Source organism: Mastigoproctus giganteus, chromosome 10 (genome assembly GCF_048544385.1).
Source record: "Mastigoproctus giganteus isolate SK-2022 chromosome 10, ASM4854438v1, whole genome shotgun sequence".
Classification (NCBI taxonomy): Eukaryota; Metazoa; Arthropoda; class Arachnida; order Uropygi; family Thelyphonidae; genus Mastigoproctus; species Mastigoproctus giganteus.
In genome coordinates, this window is record NC_143584.1 from 36,317,386 (window position 1) to 36,340,860 (window position 23,475).

Sequence of the window (23,475 nt, forward strand, 5' to 3'; positions counted from 1 at the left end):
AGTAACGTCTACTTTTTCTCAACGGGTATAAAAGTCTGAGTTCAATTCCTATAGCAGACTGAATTCGAGAAATACCTTCCGTCGGATAGGAGGAACTTTCATGAACTTCGCAGCAAAATCAGTCGATTTCGGGCAAGGGTTGCATGTTTTTTTTCCCCCATCCGATTTTTCATCAAATTTAAAACGACCAAATAATACAGAAATTTACAGACAAGTTACATTGACGCTCACATTCTAAACAACTCAATAGCCTTATTTTTAAGAACCCAAATTTGAAGTGTTTTATTCTTAGGAATATTTTTACTCTCTCTAAGACCAACGACATAACTGTTTCAGAAATCTGTTTGAAATTCGTGCAGAGGAGGAGAAATTTTCAACACTAAACTTGTCTTACAATAATGATTCAGTATCATGAATAAAAACACCTAGATTTAAATACTCATTCGATTCATTTCACATGACAGTTGTCTTCTTAAACGAGGAAAAGTAAAAATATATTTTAAGTGAAGTGACGTTAAGCGAGGCCTCCTTGTACAGTGCTCAGATATTTCTATTTGTAGCCAAATGAATTACATCGCCTCGCTAATTACAGTGTGTTGCATAACACGTGCTCTATAAATTTAACATCACTTAAAAACTGTTTTTTGGCGAAGAATATGGAATACAGAAATTAATAATTTGGGATATCCAAACAAAATGAAGAATCAAAATCGATTAACCGAACAAATCTATTGATGAAGTTTTCTAATTAATTAATCCCTGGTTAGTTCAACTAATCAAAGTCTCTGTATAATTTTCTTTCTCAACATACTGTGCAGTTCATCTTTCTATCTATTTATAGCTTATTAGTCCAATACCTGAGTTGTTTTAAATAAAATTTTTCATATGACAGAGTGGGGATAAAAAAGTACAATATCAATTGAGGCACGTTAAATTATTTATTATACTTATGAAAAAGAGGAGACTTGGTAGTGTCCCCTCTCCTGTTTTATGCATAAAGAGCAGTTTTTACATAGTGTGTTTGTCTTTAGATGAGTCATTTCTACATTTTACCTCATCTCTCTCTCTCTCTCTCTCTCTCTCTTTCACGATGTCTCCAGATAGCAGCTAAGTGAAGAAGAAACTGTTCCTATAAAACAGTGTTAAATCTTTACTTTGTGAATACAGGCTTGGGCAGATACAAAATGAGATGTTGAAAAGCAACCTAGATAACTGATGTTGCGGCTGGCCAGAGGCACTTCCGGCTTGTTTTAATGTACCAGACACCACACACAGAAAGTAGGTCTCTTTATTACTTTCTTTTACATTAAAATATAGCAGCGGGCTGTTTTCAGACCGGTTTAGCTCCTCTAAACACTTCAGGAAATTACCATGACATCACTTTATTTTTTTTAACCTTTTTTCTACTGTTCAACTTGCCGTAAAGAAAAAGAAACTGAATTCCTCTATCTTATGTTTATTTATTATACATTTTTACATTAACAATGTTTTAGTTTCAACTGACTTGTCAACATACTAGTAGTTAAGCCTCTAACTTATTTTTTCTCACACTAATTACATTACAGTGATTACAGTGGCTTAAATAAAAAACATTTATTTTATAATAATATTAATAAATTCAAAGTGCTTATCTCCAAAGATCGGAATTCGATTTATCGTAAATCTCCAGTTTTCGCATTTTTATGGTGAGTGCTATTTTAAAGACCATGAAAATTTTAACTTGGTAATTGCGACCAGCAGAGAAGCTCACAAAGTACTCATTTCTTCTCTCTCCACATCACCCATATCAATACTTAGTCCGCCCTCTGCATCATTTATCTGCCCTCGTGGGTAGAACAGGTGATATAATCACCGTCCTCCCCATACCGGGTGAATTTTTCATCCAGCAAACAGCAATCCACCATAGAACACATGCAATTTTCAGACATATTATATGGAATATATTTTCCCCTAAAACCAACCAGCCATCATTTATCTAACATTTATCTTTGCCCTTCTCGAAAAGAAACACACAATGGAACATAAATTTAAATTGAAAATGGATGGTTGCAGAATATATATGCGTAAATTCGTTTAGCCAAAGAGTAATCAATTGTTAGAATAAACTTCCACCTATAATATTGGTGAAGGTGGATAGTTGTAATAAATGTAAGGGATTTTTGGACAAATTATCGAAAGAAATGGAGAAATATATTTTTTTGGCTGATGCTGTATAACCTTTGCTTCCTTGCATTGCATTGCCAATACTAATACATTTCCTTCATTTTACGGTATGCCTTAAACTCAGAATGTTGTGAGCATCTTGCTTGGGCCCAAAGCTCATTTCATAAACGGTAAACGTTCCTAAGCTCCTTAAAATGGGGCCAGTTGTTAACATCAGGATTTAACCCAAATCATCATGCGTTTGGATTGGGATGAAAACGTGATATTATTAGCATAATATTAGAGAAACAGAAGTTGCAAATTATGAATTCGCGTATGTAGTCTTCAAATTTGAGTAAATGTTAGTGAGAAGCAAACCCTCCCCCCACCCTCAACTAAAATGAGGAAAAAATCTATTGGGGATTTAAGTTCATTCACAAGCTTCTTTGCGTTGAACTCACGCTACGACAACGCCCCTTCTCATCAACAAAATGTTAATCTAAGAACAACGATGCTTACTTTCAAACAGCCGATATCACCAATTATGTAGATGAAGAGTGCATGAAAGAGAGAGAAGAGTGGAGCTAGTGAATAACTTTTAATCATCTATAGATAGTAAGTACAACATATAACTGGACTCCTCTTAGACAGTGCAGCATTTGACTAATCATTAATTAGAAAATTCCATCAAAAACAGAGCTGAAAGAGAATTGGATATTCTTCATGAATGTTCTTTGATTCGCCGACCAAACTATTACAAAAATAAACTAAGATCGAAGTTAATATTAAAATTTTTAAAAAAAGATAAAAATACTGTGCAAAAATAAAAAATAATTTGCAATAAAAATATACTGGCAAAATCAGATAATACATAAATTCACAAAAAAAACACAAGATAGTGTTTTAAGTATCAAATAATTTTTGCCACAGTTTAATTGGCGAATCAAGGAACATTGGTGATGTATACTCCACACACACACAACTTCAGGTATTTCAGATATATATATATAGTTGTTTTTAAGAATTAGCGTCATATGTTTGCTTACCTTGTTACGATAAACAGGCATCAATAGCTATCATCAGCGCATGAGATTATATTAAAGAAATTTGAGAAATTCTTTGAATGAGAACAGTTTGTCACCAAAACAAGCGGTAGAACATAAACGAAACTGGATTGCACTGGATACCACACTGTCTGGCAATGCTGCCGTACTAGCCCAAGGGAAATGTAGTCCTCCCCTGGAAGTATCACATGCCACTGCGACTTAGCCTTCACAGTACCCCAACAAAGCACATTGGAAATAGATGCCAGCATGCACATTACACGCCAATGTACACAGATGGGGCCTAATGCAGACGGTCATAAAAATGTGGCTACAATTTTTTCCAACATCATCATCGCTAAGAAACTCCCAAATGAATTTAACGGCTATTCTGAGGAACTCTGTTCTATTCACACAACCCTAAACTTCGCATGCTCAATAACTGTACTACGCAGTACATACAGACTTAATTCGTACTGTTTAAGCTTTACAAAGAAAGACAAGGAATGATAACCCATTACTCAGACAGATCTGGAATATCCTGACGAAGTTAAAGAGAGAGAGAGAGAGAGAGAGAGAGTAGGGAACGAGTCTCTTTTTCTGGATCCTTCATGTCGGGATCTCTGGAAACGAGCCTGCCGACTTGGCCCCAAAAACTGCAATACATCGATCTGCTCATCAGTCTCAGATCATAAAGAAACAAAACTCTGTCAACAACAAGTTACTCCATGTAAAGAAGGGCTCTGTAAATCAAGTATCCACGAAAATAGGAACGAAGTCGTACCAGCTTGACTACGGATAGGCCACATCCACCTAATTCATCTGCCTCTGCTTACGGCCACTGAGTCACCACAGTATTCAAATTGACTGTTGCATACAAAATAAAGATCGACAGGCTATTTTTGCCTCATTTTTTACAACGCGACTCACACTCTCTCACCTCTTAGCTGATACATCAAATGTAGCCAACGTTTTTAACTTTCCGAAAGCGGATGCAACTCTATGATGCAGTGTAAAGCTCAATTGCCGGTCATACTGATGAAACTACATTATTCTTTACGACAGTTAGGCGCATTATGTCCTTGTGGACTTTGTGCCCTAAAGCCCATAAAACAAATAACGTTAATACACGATGATATAATTTCACTGCTGCTATTTTTTTTTAACTTCCACCCTCATACAAGCTTTGATTTCAATCGTGGTCATCGCAATATTCGTAATTCAAGATGCATATTTTATAAAGATGCGCTAACTATATTCAGATGCTGTAGGAAGACACATTTAAGGTCATAGCAATAGGGAAATATGGCAGGACCGATAATCGATTTACCCCTGAAGTAAAGGGTAAATGCATTCGCAGGCTTAGTGACAGGTTCATTTGTCACCAACAGTTCACCTGAAAGTTAAATGACGTCAGTTATTTAACTTGCTATTTTAACAGTTGGTAAACTTTATGCATGTGACCCTTAGTCGATTGTTTCTAAAACAGCCGACCCTCTATGACAATCTTTTATTTTTCTCTCCTTTCTTTATTAAATTTAATTCGTGATTGATTAATGTATTAAACATTTCTAACAATCATCCCTTTACATATCGTATAGTTAAATCCTTCCCCCCCTTCAGAAATTTCTACATACACCGCTGTGAATGGAAGCAATTAGGGACAGCTTGACTGCTTAATCTCATCGAAAAATATTAAGTAATCAACTGATTATTCGATAGCCCATTTAAGTTGATTCTGCCCATCACCACACAGAGGAATATGTGTACAGATTGCATCATTACTTCTAAATTACGTAATATTTATATTTCCATTATTTGCATGACATACGAGTATGTGAAAATAATTTGGTAATTTATACTACTTTTAGCAGAACGCTATCTTGTTATTAGTAAGATTTTTATAAAATTTAAATTAATCTACACTCACATTATTATTTTTGCACAAGTGCACACCAAAAGAACGCTATAAAATTACGAAACTAAATTATTTGATAATTTTAGAGATCACAGAAGCGCCACTTATGGTTTAAAAACTAATGATTATATTAGTTTCATAATATAATAAGTTGTAAATTATGTAACGCAAGAAGTAAAGAGAGAGGGAGGGAGGTCAGACAAAATTTTACGATGAATTAAAGTGGGCTAATCGAACAAATTTCTTTCAGACGATTGTTTTCTTAATAATAATGTGGTAATCCTATAGTATTACGTCCCAAATTGCTCATGGGACAGGAGAGTTGCTAGGACCACGGTCTTCCCCACATCGAGTGGAAAAGACTGGAGTTCGAGTCCCATTGATGATGTGAGGAATTATTATGGGCCTTTTTCGCAACACGACTGAGTTAGTTGATTTTAGGCGAGGGTAGTATGGTTTTCAGTCCCGAAAACTCGGGTTTTTCGTCCAGCAAACAGAAAATCGACCTCGGAACACAAGCAATTTACAAACAATATACAGACAAGGAGCAATATGGCCTTAGTCGCTGATGCTCCTAAAAGCTTATTACAACTTCCTAAATTCCAGCATTCCAAGCTCATCACAGAAGTGATGAGCTTGGAATGCTGGAATTTCAAGCTCATCACTTCTGTGACTGAAGTTCTAATTGCCCTGACCGATTCTCTGTGACAAAAATCTGATATTCGGAGCTGAGTGTTGCTTCTGAACTCACGCGGGAGAGACACAATTTTAGTTTCGCTTCTAAGTATAAACTATCTTTCTCTATTACGTGGGTCTTATACATTAATTTACAGAGATATAAGGTGGATTATGAAGGCATCTTCAGCACCGCCATAAACAAGAAATAGATTCTCTTTATCTTGTGAACTCCACTGACCTCTTTGGCAGTCCTGGAGTATAAAGAGAAAATTTATTTATTTATACATCCATGCATATGGATGTGTATGTATATATGTATTTCTTATTATTTAACTTTGTGCTGTGCGCATAGCAATAATTTTATCACTACTTTAAGTGAAGGAAATCAAAACAAAAACATTAACGAAAGTATAAAAAACTATTCTTTCGGAATTCCTGAAAATACAGCGAATCTCGTATGCCATAAGCACAGAGATTTGCTGACCATACCAGCCACCACTGATATGAGCTAAAAAATTGAACATAACACATCTTTCTTTCAAAGCTGAAATGCTATGATTTTGGCACGCTGTTCTATAGGATTACCTATAATGTGACGAAATAATTCATGATAATGGGGTTGGGGTAACAAAGCTCTAGTTACAAAGAGTTACGAAGGAGGGATGGGTGTTAAGAAGAATAAATTCAGATTAACTGATTTATAAATGACCATAACAGCGGATTCATTCGCTATGTTTTATTATTTTGGTTATGAGTGAATGCGCAATCATATCTTTTTTATATCAGATTTAGTAACATCCTCGGTTTGACAACAGGGAAACTGAAGAGTACATCCTTATAGCTTTATGATAGCCTACTTCGGAGATAACAGTACATCCAGCGATGAGTCTTTGTTTTCTTCTCATGCACTTAACACACCAGAAGCTATTTCTGTTTAGGAACAAACATCAACACTGTAATCTACTCTCATGGCACTATTTTTAGAAGATTATCGAGTTACCACAGTAGTTACACAGGTTATTTTAAAAATGCAATTTAATACTTTTTTGTAAAAATATAATATATTTAATTACATCGACCAAGATCTCATATACAAAACATCATTGTAAAAATGATCCATTTTACAAAAAAAAGGAATAAAAGTAAGGTTGATCAATTATATTTCTGATTTACAATATCAATCAAAAATATCCTCAACAAAAACAGAGCATATAATGTAAACGTGTGTATGTATATAACACACAAAATACTGTGACCAAAATAAGTCACAGAAAATAGAATTAAGTAGAACAGGTAAAAAGTATCATGCTTTAGCGAAAAGTCACCAAATACGTATTTTTAAATCCAAATATTCCCCAAAAGAATACGTGAATAAAATGTAGTTAATGATTATTATTACTTGCGATATCATTCAAAATTTCTTTAAGAATGAAAACATGGTTCGAGGACTAATATTTTTTAAACTTTTCTCAGCATCTTGGATCTCACTGGATTAATTCTGCTTTGAACATTACATGCAGTAACGCTCAACCAGAGGCGAATCTTTTTATTTTGAGAAAACTCATTAATCATTCAATTGCATAATGATTAAAGAGCAAATTTATTCTCCTCCCCAACGATCTCACAAACTCAATAATGACGTCTTTCCTAGACTTAATAATATTAAAAAAAAACAAAAAACATTTTATTGAATAATCATTTTCTTAAAAGTGGTGGCCATTTTTCTTTAAAAATGGCCACCAATCCTCTCAGATTGGATCATATCAAGCTAAATCCAGTGAATAGTCGTAATTATTTAGAAAAAATGTAGAGAAAAGCCATACACATTAAATTTACAGTGGGACTGCAGTTTTAGATTCCTTCATATAACATAATAATAAAATAGCTCACATTTGCAATATTTGGTACAATTTAACCTTATCACATTAACAACATCCATGCGGAATCTCTCAGGTTCGAAGTGTTACATCGATATTAAGAGATGCTATAAAATTTAAAGGATTATTTATTAAGAAAATAAATTTACTTCATTTATAAACATTAGTAAGACCTGTACTGAGGAATTCAGATCATTTTGACAACCCTTTTTTCGGGATCCTTCATCGTACACCCATATCATTTATACATAAGGGAAAGGGTTTAACTTCTTCACATAGTCCAAATCTTATTTACATTTCAACCCTTTTTAAATATCACCCGAATATAATTTCAGTCAGTTAGATTATATTAAATAATCTCTGTCGAGTTTCCCAAAGTGATTAAGAATAGACAGTCAGATTTGAGTGTTGTTATGATGCCTTTACCTTCTCTTTAAGAGGAGGTAAATTTAATCGCAGCATAGAGCCACGTTATTGAACTTCAGTTGAAGTTTGTATTCCACTGCCTTTAAGAACTTGACAGGTTGTCTGCTCTAAGATTCCACCCTTTTGTTGTTCTTCCCTTGTAGCACCATCTTTCAGAAGTTGTTTGTTTTCCTCCTAGTTCATAAAAATAATAACACTTTAGCATAAAGCAAGTCATATTTATTCTACAACACTTTAGGTTAAGATTATGTTAAGATTACCATAACAAGGTAACAGATTATATGTATAATTCCAAAAAAATATTCATATAAAACTATAAAGGGACGGGAGAATGGATCGGTGCATAAGCACTCCTTATATAATTTGCATTTCATCTTGGTTGGCCACAACCATGTGACTGATTTTGTGTCCGAGTTTCTGCAGCCAGTGTGAAAACGTCTAGGGTTCAAATTGCATCATGACTGGAAGAATTTTATGGGCTTTTTTTTTTTTTTTTTTTTTTCATATTCCGGCTGAATTAGTCGATTTTTTGGGGGAGCGCTGCACAGTTTTCTTCTAAGGTAACCCCTTGTTTTAAATTGAATCCAGAAAAAAGTAAGTGTATTGACGGCTCACAGGGTTAGTACTTTTGAAGAAAAAAAATCAGCTTAATACACATCTCGAATAAAAAAGTTTTTGGCTTTCCTCAAAAAATAATTCCAATTCCTTTACAACTGAATCACTGGACTCAGATGATGAATATATTCTCCTGAATGATATCCATAAAACTTCAAAGGCTTGATCTTGTATTTCTGTAAACGATACTTTTTAGCCTTTAGTGAGGCATTTGAAGACAACTGCATGCTCTGACGCTTCTTCTCTCAGACGTACTGAAACACCCATACTCATCTCCAGTGATTACAATCAGAGAAATTAGGATTGCCTTGACGAACCAGTAAAGCCTTCGCATGATGACGCTCTTCGTTGCTTCTGCTCATCCGTGAGGCTGTGCGCCACAAATTTTGCATACACCTTCCTTTTCCCTAAATCTTCAAGCAGAATTTGAGGAATCGTCTCTTTATTCATATCTAACTCATTATCCTGATAGGTATGTTGAGGGTCTGACGGATCCGGGGATTTCTCCCATCTCCGCCGTTACCGATCTCTTACCCCAATTTCCCGAAATTTTGCAACTGTATCCTCATTTCGAGAGATTGATGGACGCACACTTCTTGAGTCATCGCGAACATCCTCACGTTCGTCTTTGAACCGCTTATACCATTCAAACACACTGGTACGACTTAACGTTTCATCGTCATAAACAGTTTTTAACATTTCATATGTTTCTGCTGCAGGATTTCCTAGTTTAAAACAAAATTTGATATTCGTTCATTGCAAAATCGTGACATGAAACGTTAATACTACTACCGAAACTGGTTGTTACTTACAACCTGTCCGACTACTGTACAATGTCTGTATCACCATCTGCTGGAGGAAGTTTGAACTACAAAATACCACTTCTCTTTATTTTCAAACTCATCGGTGTGTTGGGAGGACGGTAATTATACCAACTGTGCTACCAACCTTCATTTTTATTAGGATACGTTTGTTTGTATTACTCGCAATACTAACAAATAGAGGTACTGTAATAATAATTTTCCTAATATCATATACATATACATATCGAAGGTGAGGTCGAGGATTTCCTGTGCGGACGTGCCTTTCTGCCGCTCTTGGAATAGAGAAGTTTTTTCTGATTTATTTTCTGCTTTATTAGTTTAAATTGACATATTAACTTATTTCTAGAGTAGCTTTATATTCCTATTTACGGTACTTAAAGTTAAAATAACTTAGATAGAGATTTTGTAGGTATTACTTAGTATCGGAAATGGTATCAAATCCACGTGTTTACCGTTCATAAACGGCCGCCATTGCTACGTGAAAATTAATCAGTAAAATCTATTAATCTTGTCGAACTTCATTGGCAATTAAATTGTAATTTTAACTATACATATAACCACTTAGGTTACGGAACATAAATAATTAGTAAAAATAAATAATTAATACATAACTTGATACAGAAGTTATATAAAGGGATTTCGTAGATAACACTCGTTACTGAAGCGCGATACAGCATATCCGGAATTCGATAGCATTAGCTTTGTATAGTATAGTGCATAATATAATATTGTCAATTAATCAGTACATCTATTAATCTTGTTAAACTTCATTGTCAATTAAATTGTACTTTTAACTATATATATATAACGACTTAGAGTACAAACGTAGCAAATAATTAATACATACTTGATACGGAAGTTATATAAAGGGAACTCGTAGATAACACTCGATACCGAAAAATAAATATAGCGTTATAACTGTGTTAAGATACAAGTTTAAGGTTTTAATTTTGTTCTGAAATTGTAATTTTATTGACATTTAAATCGAAATCATGACTCTGACCAGAGCAGCAAAGCAAAAGGCTCAAGCTAATGGGAGTGCTGTGACTCAGGGGAGAACTGAGGGGGGCGGTTGCCCCCTGAATCACGGCCTTTTAAGATGCACTGTTTGCTTGATGTTTGCGGAGCAATCGGGTACGGGACATGATACTGCCATGGGGGATGTCTTTGTGTGTGCACGATGCAAGGAGTGCAAGGAAATTAGGCGACAACTCGGCGTTGTTATGGGCCTATATGAGACCTTGAAGGACAGGGTGGATGCCCTCGAAGGAAATAAATTGAGGGGCCCATCAAGCTCTCAGCTGCCCACATCAACACCAGAGCTTGGACTTGGTCATCTTGCAACACAGAGGCAGCCCCCAAGGCAGAATGCACTGGTCCAACAGGAACTAGTAGTTGTTGGTGACTCAAATTGTCAGGGAAACGGGGAACATGCTTTGTAAAAAGGATAGGTGGAACAGGACCAGGGTATGTCTGCCAGGGGCAAAGGTTGATGACGTTGTAGAGCAGATATCATCTTTTAAGGGCACAAAAGGTGATATAGTTGTACACGTTGGCACTAATGATATTAAGAGTAGGAGACCAGCGGAATTACTTAACAAGTACAGGTCACTGTTGAAAAAAAGCCGTGAAGTAGGGTTGAATTTGAAAGTGTCTGCAATTCTGCCCAGACACGATAGGAGGGAGTATATGATGAGAGCCTTGTCGATCAATTCGGCCCTGGAAAGATTGTGCAAGGCTGAACGGGTAGAATTTTTTTTCAGCCTGGACTGTACTTGTTAACAGGAGAGATTGCTTCTACAGGGATGGGATACACTTAAACAGAAAGGGTGCAAGAATATTTGCTGATGCTATCGAGGCAGTGTTAGGTGGGTCGGAAAACTGCTAGCTTGGGGGGAGACAAAGACTAATGGATTAACAGTAGCCACGGGCAGAGGTGAAAGAGATTCTTGCACTGCTTCTATTGGAATGAGCAGAAGCCTGAAAAACAAGATGCAGGATATTTCAGAGACTGCTGGAAGTCATTGCGGTACAAGTAAACACATGGGTTGTGTTAGGGTAGCTAAGAATAGAAACAGGTGCATGTATACTTGCGTGTACACCAATGCTAGGAGTTTAGTAAATAAATTTGATGAATTTGAGGTATTACTCAAAACATCAAAGGCAGATATTGTTGGGATATCAGAGACGTGGTGTCACACAGATATAAGGAATGCAGAACTGGAATTTGGGGAGTACAACGTCTACAGAAAGGATAGACAGGATAGGAAGGGAGGAGGGGTTATGCTATTAGTTAAAAAACACATAAAATCCAAGGAAGTGAAGCCAGTTGACATCGCTGGACAGTGCAGTGTTGAGTCAGTTTGGTGTGACATAAGCATAGGTAAATCAAAATTGAGAGTAGGAGTGTGCTATAGGCCTAATGACTCTGATGAGTATAATAAGATACTGTACAGGGAAATAGAATGGGCCAGTAAATCAGAGAGTCTTATAATGGGGGATTTTAATTTCCCAGATATTGACTGGAATTTGTGGGTTGGTCACTCACACACTAGCAAGGCTTTTGTGGATTTATTGGATGATTGTTTTCTACACCAGCATGTTCGGGAGGCAACTAGAGGGAGTAATACTCTTGATCTGATTATCAGTAGTGATTCTTCATGCATTAGGAATCTGCAGATAAATGAACCACTGGGTGGCAGTGATCACAGTGTGCTGAAGTGGGATTTACTCAAGGAGGTAACTACCATCAGAGGTAAAGGGAAGGGTTTTTGCTTTCGTAAAGGAGACTATGCTGGTCTGAGACAGTATTTAAATTCTATACAGTGGGACCAACTGATGATGTTACCAACAGCAAATCCAAAATGGGAAGCATTCAAGGAACTAATCTTGGAAGCTACCAGGCTTTACATACCAACCAAGAAATATTGTTCAAGGTTCAGGCCTAAATGGTTGTCAGATGAACTAATGAGACATATGGCAGAGAAGAAAAATGCATGGGATACATACAAATTAATGGGTGACGTGGAAGCCTATGATAGATATAAGTTGGTCTGTAACCAAGTCACAAAGGAGATTAGGCAGGCAAAGGCAGATTATGAGAAATCCTTGGCAAAGGATGCAAAGAAAAACAGAAAAGAGTTCTTTACCTATTTAAACTCAAGAAGGAAAGGGATGAATCAGATTGGTCCACTGGATGTTGATGGTTCAACAGTTGAGGATCCAGCTCAGGTGGCTAACAATCTAAACGAGTATTTTGCATCTACATTCACACATGAGGAGTTATTCAGGAAGGGGAATGTCGTAGGTGAAGTAAACATTGGCAGTGAGCTAGATGATTTTCTAATAACTGAGAGGAAAGTGGAGGAGAAATTGTTGAGGATAAACATAAAAAAGGCACCCGGGGTGGATGGGATCTATCCAGTTATATTAAAGGAGGCAGCAAAGGAAGTAAGCAAACCCCTAGCCATAATTATGAGAGCTTCTTTGGACTCAGGGGAGGTACCCATGGACTGGAGATGTGCAAATGTAACCCCAATTCACAAAGGAGGATCAAAGGCTAACACAAGTAATTATAGACCTGTTAGTTTAACTTCGGTTCCAGGAAAATTAATGGAGGCACTGGTTAAAGAAGCACTGCAGGATCATCTGGACAAGAATTCAGTTATAGCTCAGACACAGCATGGGTTTGTTAAGGGCAGGTCTTGTCTGACCAATTTGATTGGATACTATGATGTAGTCACAAAAGAACTGGATGCAGGGAATAACTTTGATATTATATATTTGGATCTTAGAAAGGCTTTTGATACTGTTGCGCATGGAAGACTGCTGCACAAATTGGAGAAGTGTGGCATTCGAGGCAAATTGCTGCTATGGATAAAGGGATGGTTGAGTGGCAGAAGACAGAGAGTGGTAATCAATGGACACTGCTCAACGTGGACTAATGTTATTAGTGGAGTTCCTCAGGGTTCAGTGTTGGGTCCATTGTTGTTTTCTGTATTTATAAATGATATTGATGATGGTGTATCAGGCTTAATGTCCAAGTTTGCAGACGATACAAAGGTTGGCAGGGTTGTTAAGGACACTACTGATACTATGCTGCTGCAACAGGATCTGGAAACGTTGAGCAGATGGGCTGAGAGGTGGCAAATGAAGTTTAACATTGACAAATGTAAAGTACTACATATGGGAAACAGTAACCCCAGATCAACGTATCAACTCTGTGGTACTACGCTGACAGTGGTAGAGAATGAAAAGGACCTGGGGGTAATTGTGCAGGCAGATATGAAGTTCTCTGAGCAATGCAGACGAGCTGCAAGAGTAGCTCATGGTGTCTTGTCAATGATATACAGGAATTTTTCTAGCAGGGACAGGGATGTGATTATTCCCTTGTATAAGGCATTGGTCAGGCCACACCTTGAGTACTGTATACAGGTCTGGAGGCCTCATTTCAAGAAGGATGTAGAGCTGCTGGAACGAGTACAGAGAAGGGCAACAAGATTAGTGAATGGAACAAAGGGTTGCTCTTACGAAGAAAGGCTTAAGTTTTGCAAATTAAAAATTTGCAAAACTTAAGAGCCTGGAGACTAGGCATCGCCGAGGTGATCTGATAGAGGTGTACAAGGCTTTGAATGGCTTGAGCATTCTCAATGCCGATGGAATTCTTCCTCTTGCTCAGAATAATCACCTGAGAGGGCATAAATTCAAATTGAGGAAGGACGGATGTCGGATAGATGTGCGGAAATTCGCCTTTAGCCAGCGGGCAGTTGGTTTGTGGAATAGACTTCCATCGCTTGTTGTTGAAGTTGATAGCCTAAACAAATTTAAGGCTCAGCTGGACAGGTATTTCGAACGAATTGAGGGGTGAAATGGGAGTAGTGGTTGTTTTTTTTTTTTTTTTTGGCTGATGCTGAATAAGCTTGCTTTCTTGCATCATATGCCTCTACTAATGCTAATGCTATTCACTAAAGTATGAAGGAAGTCATAATTTAATTTCTTCACATGCGCTGAGGTTATCAAAATTATTCTTGTCTAAACTTATTCCAGAACAATATCAGAATTAGCAACAACGATATTTTATTTGTACTTTATGTACATAAAAGTTTAATTAACGTAATTAAAATAATGATACTCACCTTATATATGATGTAGGAAAGGAAGACATTGTAAAATAAACTGATAACACAGACATACAACACTCTGTAACGTGTTGGAAGAAAATAAAAGTTCAAGGATTGGAGAGGTGCATAAAAACCCCAGTCTACCTGAAACAAAATAACAATTAATGAGCTAATGTTAATTCTATGATATTGTGAATTATATATTTCACATCAATTTTCAACACTAATTATTTCCTTATCGTTTTTAGAAAATTTTGTATTAGGTTCCAGTTAACCAGGAAGATCAAATTCATATCTCCAGAGTAGCATTGACGATACTTAACAATACCTGGACTAACGTTATTGGTGGAGTTCCCCAGGGTTCGGTGTTGGTCCCATTTTGTCAATGATATTGATGGAGGCATATCAGGCTTAATGTCCAAGTTTGCAAATGATACAAATTTTGAGAGGGTGGTTAATGACAGTATGCTACTACAACAGGATGTAGAAAAGTCAAGCAGATGGACTGAAAAATAGCAATTGTGGTTTAACGTTCATAAATGCCAAAGTACTGTATGTGAGTAGCAATAACACCAAAGAAATGTACTGCCAACTGTGTGGAACTACACTCAGGGTAGGGGAAACTGACTGACGTAACTGTCCAGTCATATCTTACTGCACAATTGCCTGGGGGTAATTGTGCAGTCAGATATGAAGTTCTGTAAGCAATGCAGAAAGGCTGGCTCATGGGGTTTTGTGAATGATATACAGGAATTTTGCTAGCAGGGAGATGATTATCCCAATGTATAAAGCAATGGTCAGGCCCCATCCTGAGTACTGCATACAGGTCTGGAGCCCTCATTTTAGGAGGGATGTGGAGCTGCTGGAACGAGTATGGCGAAAGGGCAACGATCTTGGTTAACAGAACAAAAGGGTGCTCCCACCAAGAAAAGCTTCAGTTCTGCAAATTTCAGCATCTGGAGACTATGCACCTGCGAGGTGATCTACTTGCCACTATTAATGCTAATGCTAATTTGGCGTAAATAGAGTGGGTAAGTAATGCAGAGCTCTCTAAGCAATGCAGACAGGTTGGCTCATGAGGTTTTGTCAATGATATACTGTACAGGAATTTTGCTAGCAGGGAGATGATTATCCCAATGTATAAAGCAATGGTCAGGCCCCATCCTAAGTACTGCATACAGGTCTGGAGACCTCATTTAGGAGGGATGTGGAGTTGCTGGAACGAGTATAGCGAAGGGCAACGAGCTTGGTTAACAGAACAAAAGGGTGCTCCAAGAAAAGCTTCAGTTCTGCAAAATTCAGCATCTGGAGACTAGGCACCTGCGAGGTGATCTACTTGCCACTATTAATGCTAATGCTAGTCTGGCGTAAACAGAGTGGGTAAGTCATAACTTTTTTTTTGCCATTCCTAGTTCGTATTACGACTATACTCGCCTTACAGCTTTTGTCAATGCTCTTCTCAATGGGCAGCATTTGCAATATTCTCAGTGTGAAGTCTCTTGAACTGCTGAGAGGAAAAATAATGGAGTGGAGAGGCTCTCTAAAAATATTTCCAACTTAACAGTTTAATAAGAAGCAAGGTGTTCTTCTCTGTAATAATAATCGCAGATGACATGAATTTAAATATGAATGATAACTTATGAAAGAAAATTTTACTATTAAGTCTCCTGAACTGCTTGATGGTCCTATATTGCAAATTTTCTAAAAAATTGGTAGATGTTGTTTTCAACAATTCCTAAAAGTTGGGTCTTTGGCATTTACTCATTGGCTCATGTATTGCCGCTGCACCAGGCAATAATTCCTCTTGAACTCTAATCATAATATATATATATATATATTTTTTTTTTTTTTTTTTTTAATAAACTCATTCACTTACAACAGCTTCTAACATTATCGGAGTGAAAGTTGGTCATGGTTGCGAATGCCATCTGCTTGCGAATATCATATTTCTGCGGAATGTTTCCAGTTTCACTGTAAGCGTACCACTTATCGGGAAAAATCATTTCTACTTTTATAATATAACATTATTTCTTTTCTGCATAAACGGGCCATAAACGTCTTACAAGTATGTTGGCATCTGGACTACAAACATCCTATTGGTGTCCCAATCCGTCTAACTCCACTAGTTCTTGTGATAGTTTCCAGGAGAAAATATCCCGGAAGAAACTAATAATATTCAAATACAATACGATCAGTAATACCATGATGGCTAGTAGCAGTTACAACTATTCAAGCAGCCCATAAACAGATCAGTTAAAACTACTTTCTTAGATAGCATCTTAACAGCATAGCAACTTTAAGTAATTCAACATATTTAGCCATATATAAATGGTTCATAAAAACACATATAGCCTTATAAACATCTATAATTTCAAATTTTCTTAAAGAAAGTTTTTTTTTTTTAAATTTTGGGTTAATTTCTTAGCATATATCTTCGTCTAGATAACAACAAAATAATAAACAAACATAAAAAATCGACCATGTATTAAAAGTTAAAAATTAAAGTAAATTAATAGTTACCAGAAGCACAGCCCCGATGTTGTCTTTAAATTCCTTATAACTCTCTTTTGCCGCTTTACCTTCCAGATAACCAACAGTTACCATCACTGCTAATACCAAAGGAGGGCCTGTTGCCATTTCACAGGACAGTTTCTTTACCACAGTTAATGGCTTCCTACCTGGGAACCTGTGATCGAGCCACATGTACCAAGCATGCACAAGTGGCGCAAAAACCAGTCCCCCTGCCATCATATTTCCTAGAATTATAGTATGCAACTTGTATTATTAAATAAAGTAAATAATACAAATATAATAATAACATCAATGTAATAACAAAATACTCGTGTGCCTCTTCAAAAATTATCATCGGCTGGTGCTGGTACAAAGTATAACTATTAAATGCGGCTTAATATCGGGGAGGGGCATCAGATTACTATGAAATTCTTGATATAGAAAAGCTATTATGTGCTCACTAGAAGAGTTCATAATTTCTGGTTGACAAGTGTGGGGGGTGGAATTTTGTGGTACTTTCTTTATCTATTTATTTATAGTATTATTTCTTTTTTCTAGGTATTATATTTATTAATCCCCCTATTCACCCCTCCCACTTTAACACCTGACTTGTTTGATTCTCAGAAAATCCTAGACTCAAAGGGGGTCACAATATTATAAGTATTCCTCCTCTGGACTGGCTGATGTTCAGAATGACAGACAAACTCATATGTGTTGGATATAACAATATTTATTGGCATTTCTTACATAAAAAACTTGCAACAACATCTAACTGAGTACAATAATTAGTGGGAACTTGTTATACTGCTAGCGATTAACTGTGTTTATATCTTGTAATCAAAGTCAACCTTTTATCAAAACTACCAATTCTAATATATACATATATATCATTGTGTTTCTTCATGTTGTTCTACATAGGTTCCAGTAGGTCCAGGTATTTATTACCTCTCACAACACACAATCCGTCTCTTTACTCCTTAACAGTCCATGTAAGTCAATAAACAACTATCAGCCAATGAACAGACAAATATAATTCATTATGTGTCCCATTCCCAAAATTATTAGGAAATACATATACTCAATCAGAAACCTCTCCTTCGACCTCAGGTCAAACAGTCAACAATAATCAACCAAAATTAATTAGTTACCTTCCCGTTCAATTAATCCACAATTCCTTAATTAGTGCTAGACACTCATTTAATTGTCTACCTGTTTAATCAATTTCTACCCAAATGAGATATACTCACAATAAATCAAAATTCACAATGATTCAAAGTTCAACTTTTACTTCCACACTAGTTAGTAATCTATTACCCAATTGTTAACCATTCTTAGTTACTTATTTGATCATTTCTTTCAAATCTAATATTAAGACAGAACTTCACTTCCAACTACAGATTAACTTATACTTTAATTGCATTACTCTTATTCCCTCTACTAATTTGAATTATCTCTCTTTATGTATTACAATTGTACATACATATATATTTTTTTTTACTTTGGCATTCTCTCCTTAAATTTATAGCGTTCTTCTAGAGTCCTTTCCATTACTAAGTTAGGTTTTTTTTTTTTTTCATTTTTTTCAGTACTTATTCTAGCACTTACGCAATTGGCTGGGCATTTCTCCCTGCTCGGTCTCTCTTCCTATCTGCTCGCGGCGTGGACTGGAAGGCGAAAGGTTGCTCATCCGGGGAACACAGCAATCTATCCGCGGTTTTCCCTACCGTGGGTACTGCACTGCTGAAGTTAATACAGGATTCCATCTCCTTTCTTGGTCTGCGTTGCGTCCGTGGACTGAGATACCTTCCGGGTCGACCAGTCGCTCAACTGCTCAGTTGAGTAATTTGCCTCTAGGACTTTCTGTGGGCGTTTCTCCTTTCTTTCTCCATAGACTGCATTCTTCTTCAAGGGAACATTTCTTCCAATTCTAGAATTTCACCAAGTACTTATAACAAATTCTCCCATTACAGCTTCCATCTCTCCCAGGACTGCAGCCACCACCCAAACTTCACCACGACTCTCTCCCGAATACCCTCACAAACCTCTCTCTTGGTTCTCTTCAAAATTCTCTCCGCTTTTCCCTCTGGCCAATCGCTGACATCCACATCCCTTCCCTCGTGATTCCCATTCGTCTCCTCTCCTCTTCCGTGGGCGTGTCTTCCATCCTTTATGTGAGAACTTCCGTTTGTCCAGCAATTTCTGGAACTTTCTAGAAAGGTAAACGGAAGTTCCGGTCAGCTAAGAAGTTTCCAGATCTTCCTTGTGACCTCACACCCACACCCACTACTACGTCGCCCTACACCTGCCATTAGACGCACCATGAAATTTTTAAGAGTGCACTTCCGTACTCAGTGCCCTTTCTATTGAGTGTTTGCCCCTTTCCCTATAGGGATTAGTTTCGGTCCATTTCAATTAATGGCTCACTTAAGGAGTCTTTTTTTTCTTTCCAACAAGAGATACGTCTAAAGCTGGGGTGTCTGAAATAAACTCTCAAATTCCATATTCCCTAACACACGGTATTTGAACTGAAGGCTGACTGTTTAAACTACAATTAACTTCCTAATATAAAGAAACTTTATTAAATATTTGTAAGGATAGGTCCTTACACAAGATCTGTTAACATGTTTTATCTTTCTATGAACTAAAGTTGTTTAACTTGTGACCACAAAGAGGCTAAATGTAGTTTAAGAACTCACCTGCGAGCAAAGTAGAACTAAATGTGAAAAAAATATATATATCTATTTCTTGGAGCTATGCGAATTGCATCAAAAACAAGGAGGACCAACAGTCCTGGTCTAAGTTATATTTTATATCATGACTACTAGATGGCGTTACATATCAACATCCGGCTGCTGAAGTCAGTATGCAAATTAGTAAATAAACAAAGAAATCAATGACTATCTAGCTTTGGGATAGATGTTACCTTTCGGTAGAGAACAAACATTCTTCACAGTATATAATGCCAAGGGTTTTATGTTTATTAAGAGCTTGAGTACCGTCAGGATTTGAGAATTACTTGTAATATTTAAAACATATATTTTTATATCAATCTTAATATACATATTACAGACTGCTTATATAGCATTGCTGATATCTCCTGAGAATTATCTTCTCAATACGTATTAAAAATATAATCCATATGAACAATATTAATAGTGCTTCTTCATGAAGCCTGGTTTGGTGTTATGTGATCATTGATATCATAGCGGATTCATCATTGACAACATACACATCAAATGTTTTCATCCCATTCTATGAACCATGTTGTTCACTACATTACTGAACTTGCAACCTGTTATTTAATATATTTATTATTCCTACTTGCATCTGTTGCAATTTACACCAAACAATATTTCACGATTATTGAGATGTAACTCCACCAACCAGTTATAGTATCAAAATAAAATTACATCCATGCGAAATTAGTGGAAAATTTAGTCAAAGCAGTCCTTATGAAGAGGAGAATACGGCCTATGCAACGTACCAGGCCCCCAGATTGAGAAAGATCTCAAATCTAAACAAAGGGGACCGCTCAGTCTCAGCAAAGAAAGATGAATAACAGAATATTAATTAATGCACTCAGGCCCCGAATACAATCCCTGTTGGCAACAAATATGAGCTCACACGTTTCGTGTTTCAGGACATTTTCTTGTTTGCATTAAGGCGAATAAAATTCTTCACACAGGCCCGAGTACAAACATTTACTATACTACATATAGTAGTTAGAAAAATCACTGACCGATTTGCAGTATTCCCCCCCCCCCCAAGTCAGTGCATGCAGTTTGATGAAGATTTGTAGTGGGTATAGAATATGTATCTTTTTACAGTATTAAATATAAAAATACATTTCCCTTTCCCTTCATGTGGATAAGTGTTTTCCTTTTAAATTATATCATTCAAGTAATTGTACTTTGTGTAGTAAGTTAAAACCACTACGCTTATCTACAGTTTTACCACAACTAAAATTGAATGTATTACAACCTTAAAGAATATTAATTATACTACAAGTATAAAAAATCACCGGAACTAGATGGTTGGTTTTTTTTGAGAAAAATATTAATACTGGAACAAGAGAGTGGCTGACGGGGCACATCGCTAAATTTTTGCACCTAGGGCAAGAGCCCCATCTGCCATTGTCTTGTTCCGGTACCAAGTAAAAGTTAATATTAATTTCCACTTCTCATTCATATCAGTGTATGTCTAATGAACTGCAATTCACAGATGAAGACGTTTTATTGTTAAAACCATCACAATATTATTATTATTATTATTATTATTATGCTTTTCCAATTTTAAAAATATCCTAATATTGCAATCAAAACGGCGAAAATTGCTAAAACACAGCATTCAAATAGCAAAAGCCACTGCAATATTTATCACAAGCAGCTGCAAAAATAGTTTTTAAAAGAACAAGTGCTGCCATCTTTAGTCATAAATCGTAACCTTCTATTTACGTTTCGAAATTACTCATGCCTTGCATTTAAACAGGAAACAAATATTACCAACTACTGTATATTAATAATATAAATCGACTCTTTTTTAGTATAATTCAAAAATCTGAATTACAAAATTAAAGAAATTCAGCTGCTACCAGGAAACTTCTTGAAAATTTTTGAAATTCCGTGTAAATCGCAGAATCGACAGTTTGGGGTCAAACTTGAGAAAAAATTGTTCATTTGAGGTTAATAAACAAGGCCTTGGCGACTAGAGTATATTTCTCCTCATTAAGTGACAGTTATTATATCAAATCTATTACGTATTAGTATGACAAATACGAACTAACAATAGCTTTTTATTTAGGCGCATTTTATTTAGACTTAAACTATATTGAGCCGTATATGATATGTCTGTAAATTGCGGTTTGCTGGATGAAAAACCCGAGTTTCCAAGAGAGAAAAGGGGGGAACATGCTACCCATCCCTAAGACCTAACTCTTAGGGGAGGATAGCATGTCCCCCCCACCAAGACCTAACTCTGCCACGTTGCCAAAAAGCCCATAAAAATGTAACTGAGGGGATTCGAACTCAGGTCTTTTTTATGTAATGAGGAACGACGACATTCATATCAATTGACTCCCATCAAGGAAACAGCAGATGTATTAAACAATACAAAGTCATTTAATGGCAAGTCATAATTTAACAACATCGAAAGCAACTCAGGACAGCAACTTGAGGTCAGGTGAAGCGGAACCCCCGGCTAAATGAGCCTAGAAAGTGGTTCAAATATGAGCCAAGGATTTATATTTTTTTAAATATGTTTATTACTGTATTATTATCCAAGGTTTAGTCTTAGGCCAAGGTTGTGCTGGATAGCGCACTTTATTTTCTTAAAATTGACCAACCAACCAACCATAGTTCAGATGTACACTACATATCCAGCGGAGCAACTTGATAGTTGAGATGCTCACTAATAAATAGCAAACACTGGTATACAATAAATTAGAAGCGATCTACGTAAATCAATTTGGAACGTTACATATGCTGAGCAAAGTCGCACTGTTTCCCATAGACAAGTACTCGAGTAACTTAAGAAGTGAATTTCCAGCTCGGGATTATGATTTTCTTTGTATGTATCGTACTTGAACAAACCAGTCATATTTTGCATTAATCAAAATTAGTTTTGCGTTAATATAGAAGACTGTGGAAAAATAATGAACAAAGACCCAGATAACTGGAACGCGTCACTGAAAACATTTATTACCGCTGGTGTAAGACAAGGCCATCAATCTGCCGAAGCAAACCAATAAGGTTCTTTCTTAAATTTTTATAGAAGAAAACCTTATTAATTTTAACCTATAACAAAAAAAATGTTGACTTCTGTTTAGAAAAAAAAAATCTCTTTGGTATCTTGTACAGGGTGGAGCTTTTTTAGTTAATTATTTTTAAAAGATGAAATGTAAATTGAGAATCTTTATTTAAAGAAATAATAACATTAACAAATGCAGTTTAGTATTCGAATGTTATGTTTTAAAAATGGCATGTTCCAAATGACCTCTAGCGCAGTTTGCTGCAGTCTTCGTATAAAAGTGTGCATTACTCGCTGTAACAAATTTAAATTAATTCTTCCAATTTCTTCTGCAATTCGGTCCGTCTGCGCCGATATTACAGAAGAAAAGGCCCAGGTTCGAATCCCGTCGATGACGCGAGGAACTTTAATAAGCTTTTTTCACTCAGTGACTGAGTTAGTCAGTCTCAGGCGTAAATTTCCCCTTCAGAAACTGGGAGTTTTTCGACCAGCAAAACAGGCAAATCGACCAGTGAACACACCCAATTTACAGACACATTACATAAATAGCTATATAGAAGAAATTCTGGGTGACTC

General features: G+C 36.4%; 1 protein-coding gene across 1 annotated transcript in view; it reads right to left on the bottom strand.

The window, feature by feature from the left end:
* Positions 1-7,506: 7,506 nt before the first annotated feature.
* LOC150078980 (mpv17-like protein 2) overlaps positions 7,507-23,475 on the bottom strand; it is a 28,595-nt gene continuing 12,626 nt past the window's right edge. The window contains exons 2-4 of the mRNA XM_090382269.1: positions 17,164-17,399; positions 14,659-14,787; positions 7,507-8,258 (exon numbers count right to left, since the gene is read on the bottom strand). Coding sequence (XP_090238395.1) covers positions 8,130-8,258; positions 14,659-14,787; positions 17,164-17,399 — 494 coding nt within the window. The 3' untranslated portion in view covers positions 7,507-8,129. The remainder of the gene's footprint in view (positions 8,259-14,658; positions 14,788-17,163; positions 17,400-23,475) is intronic.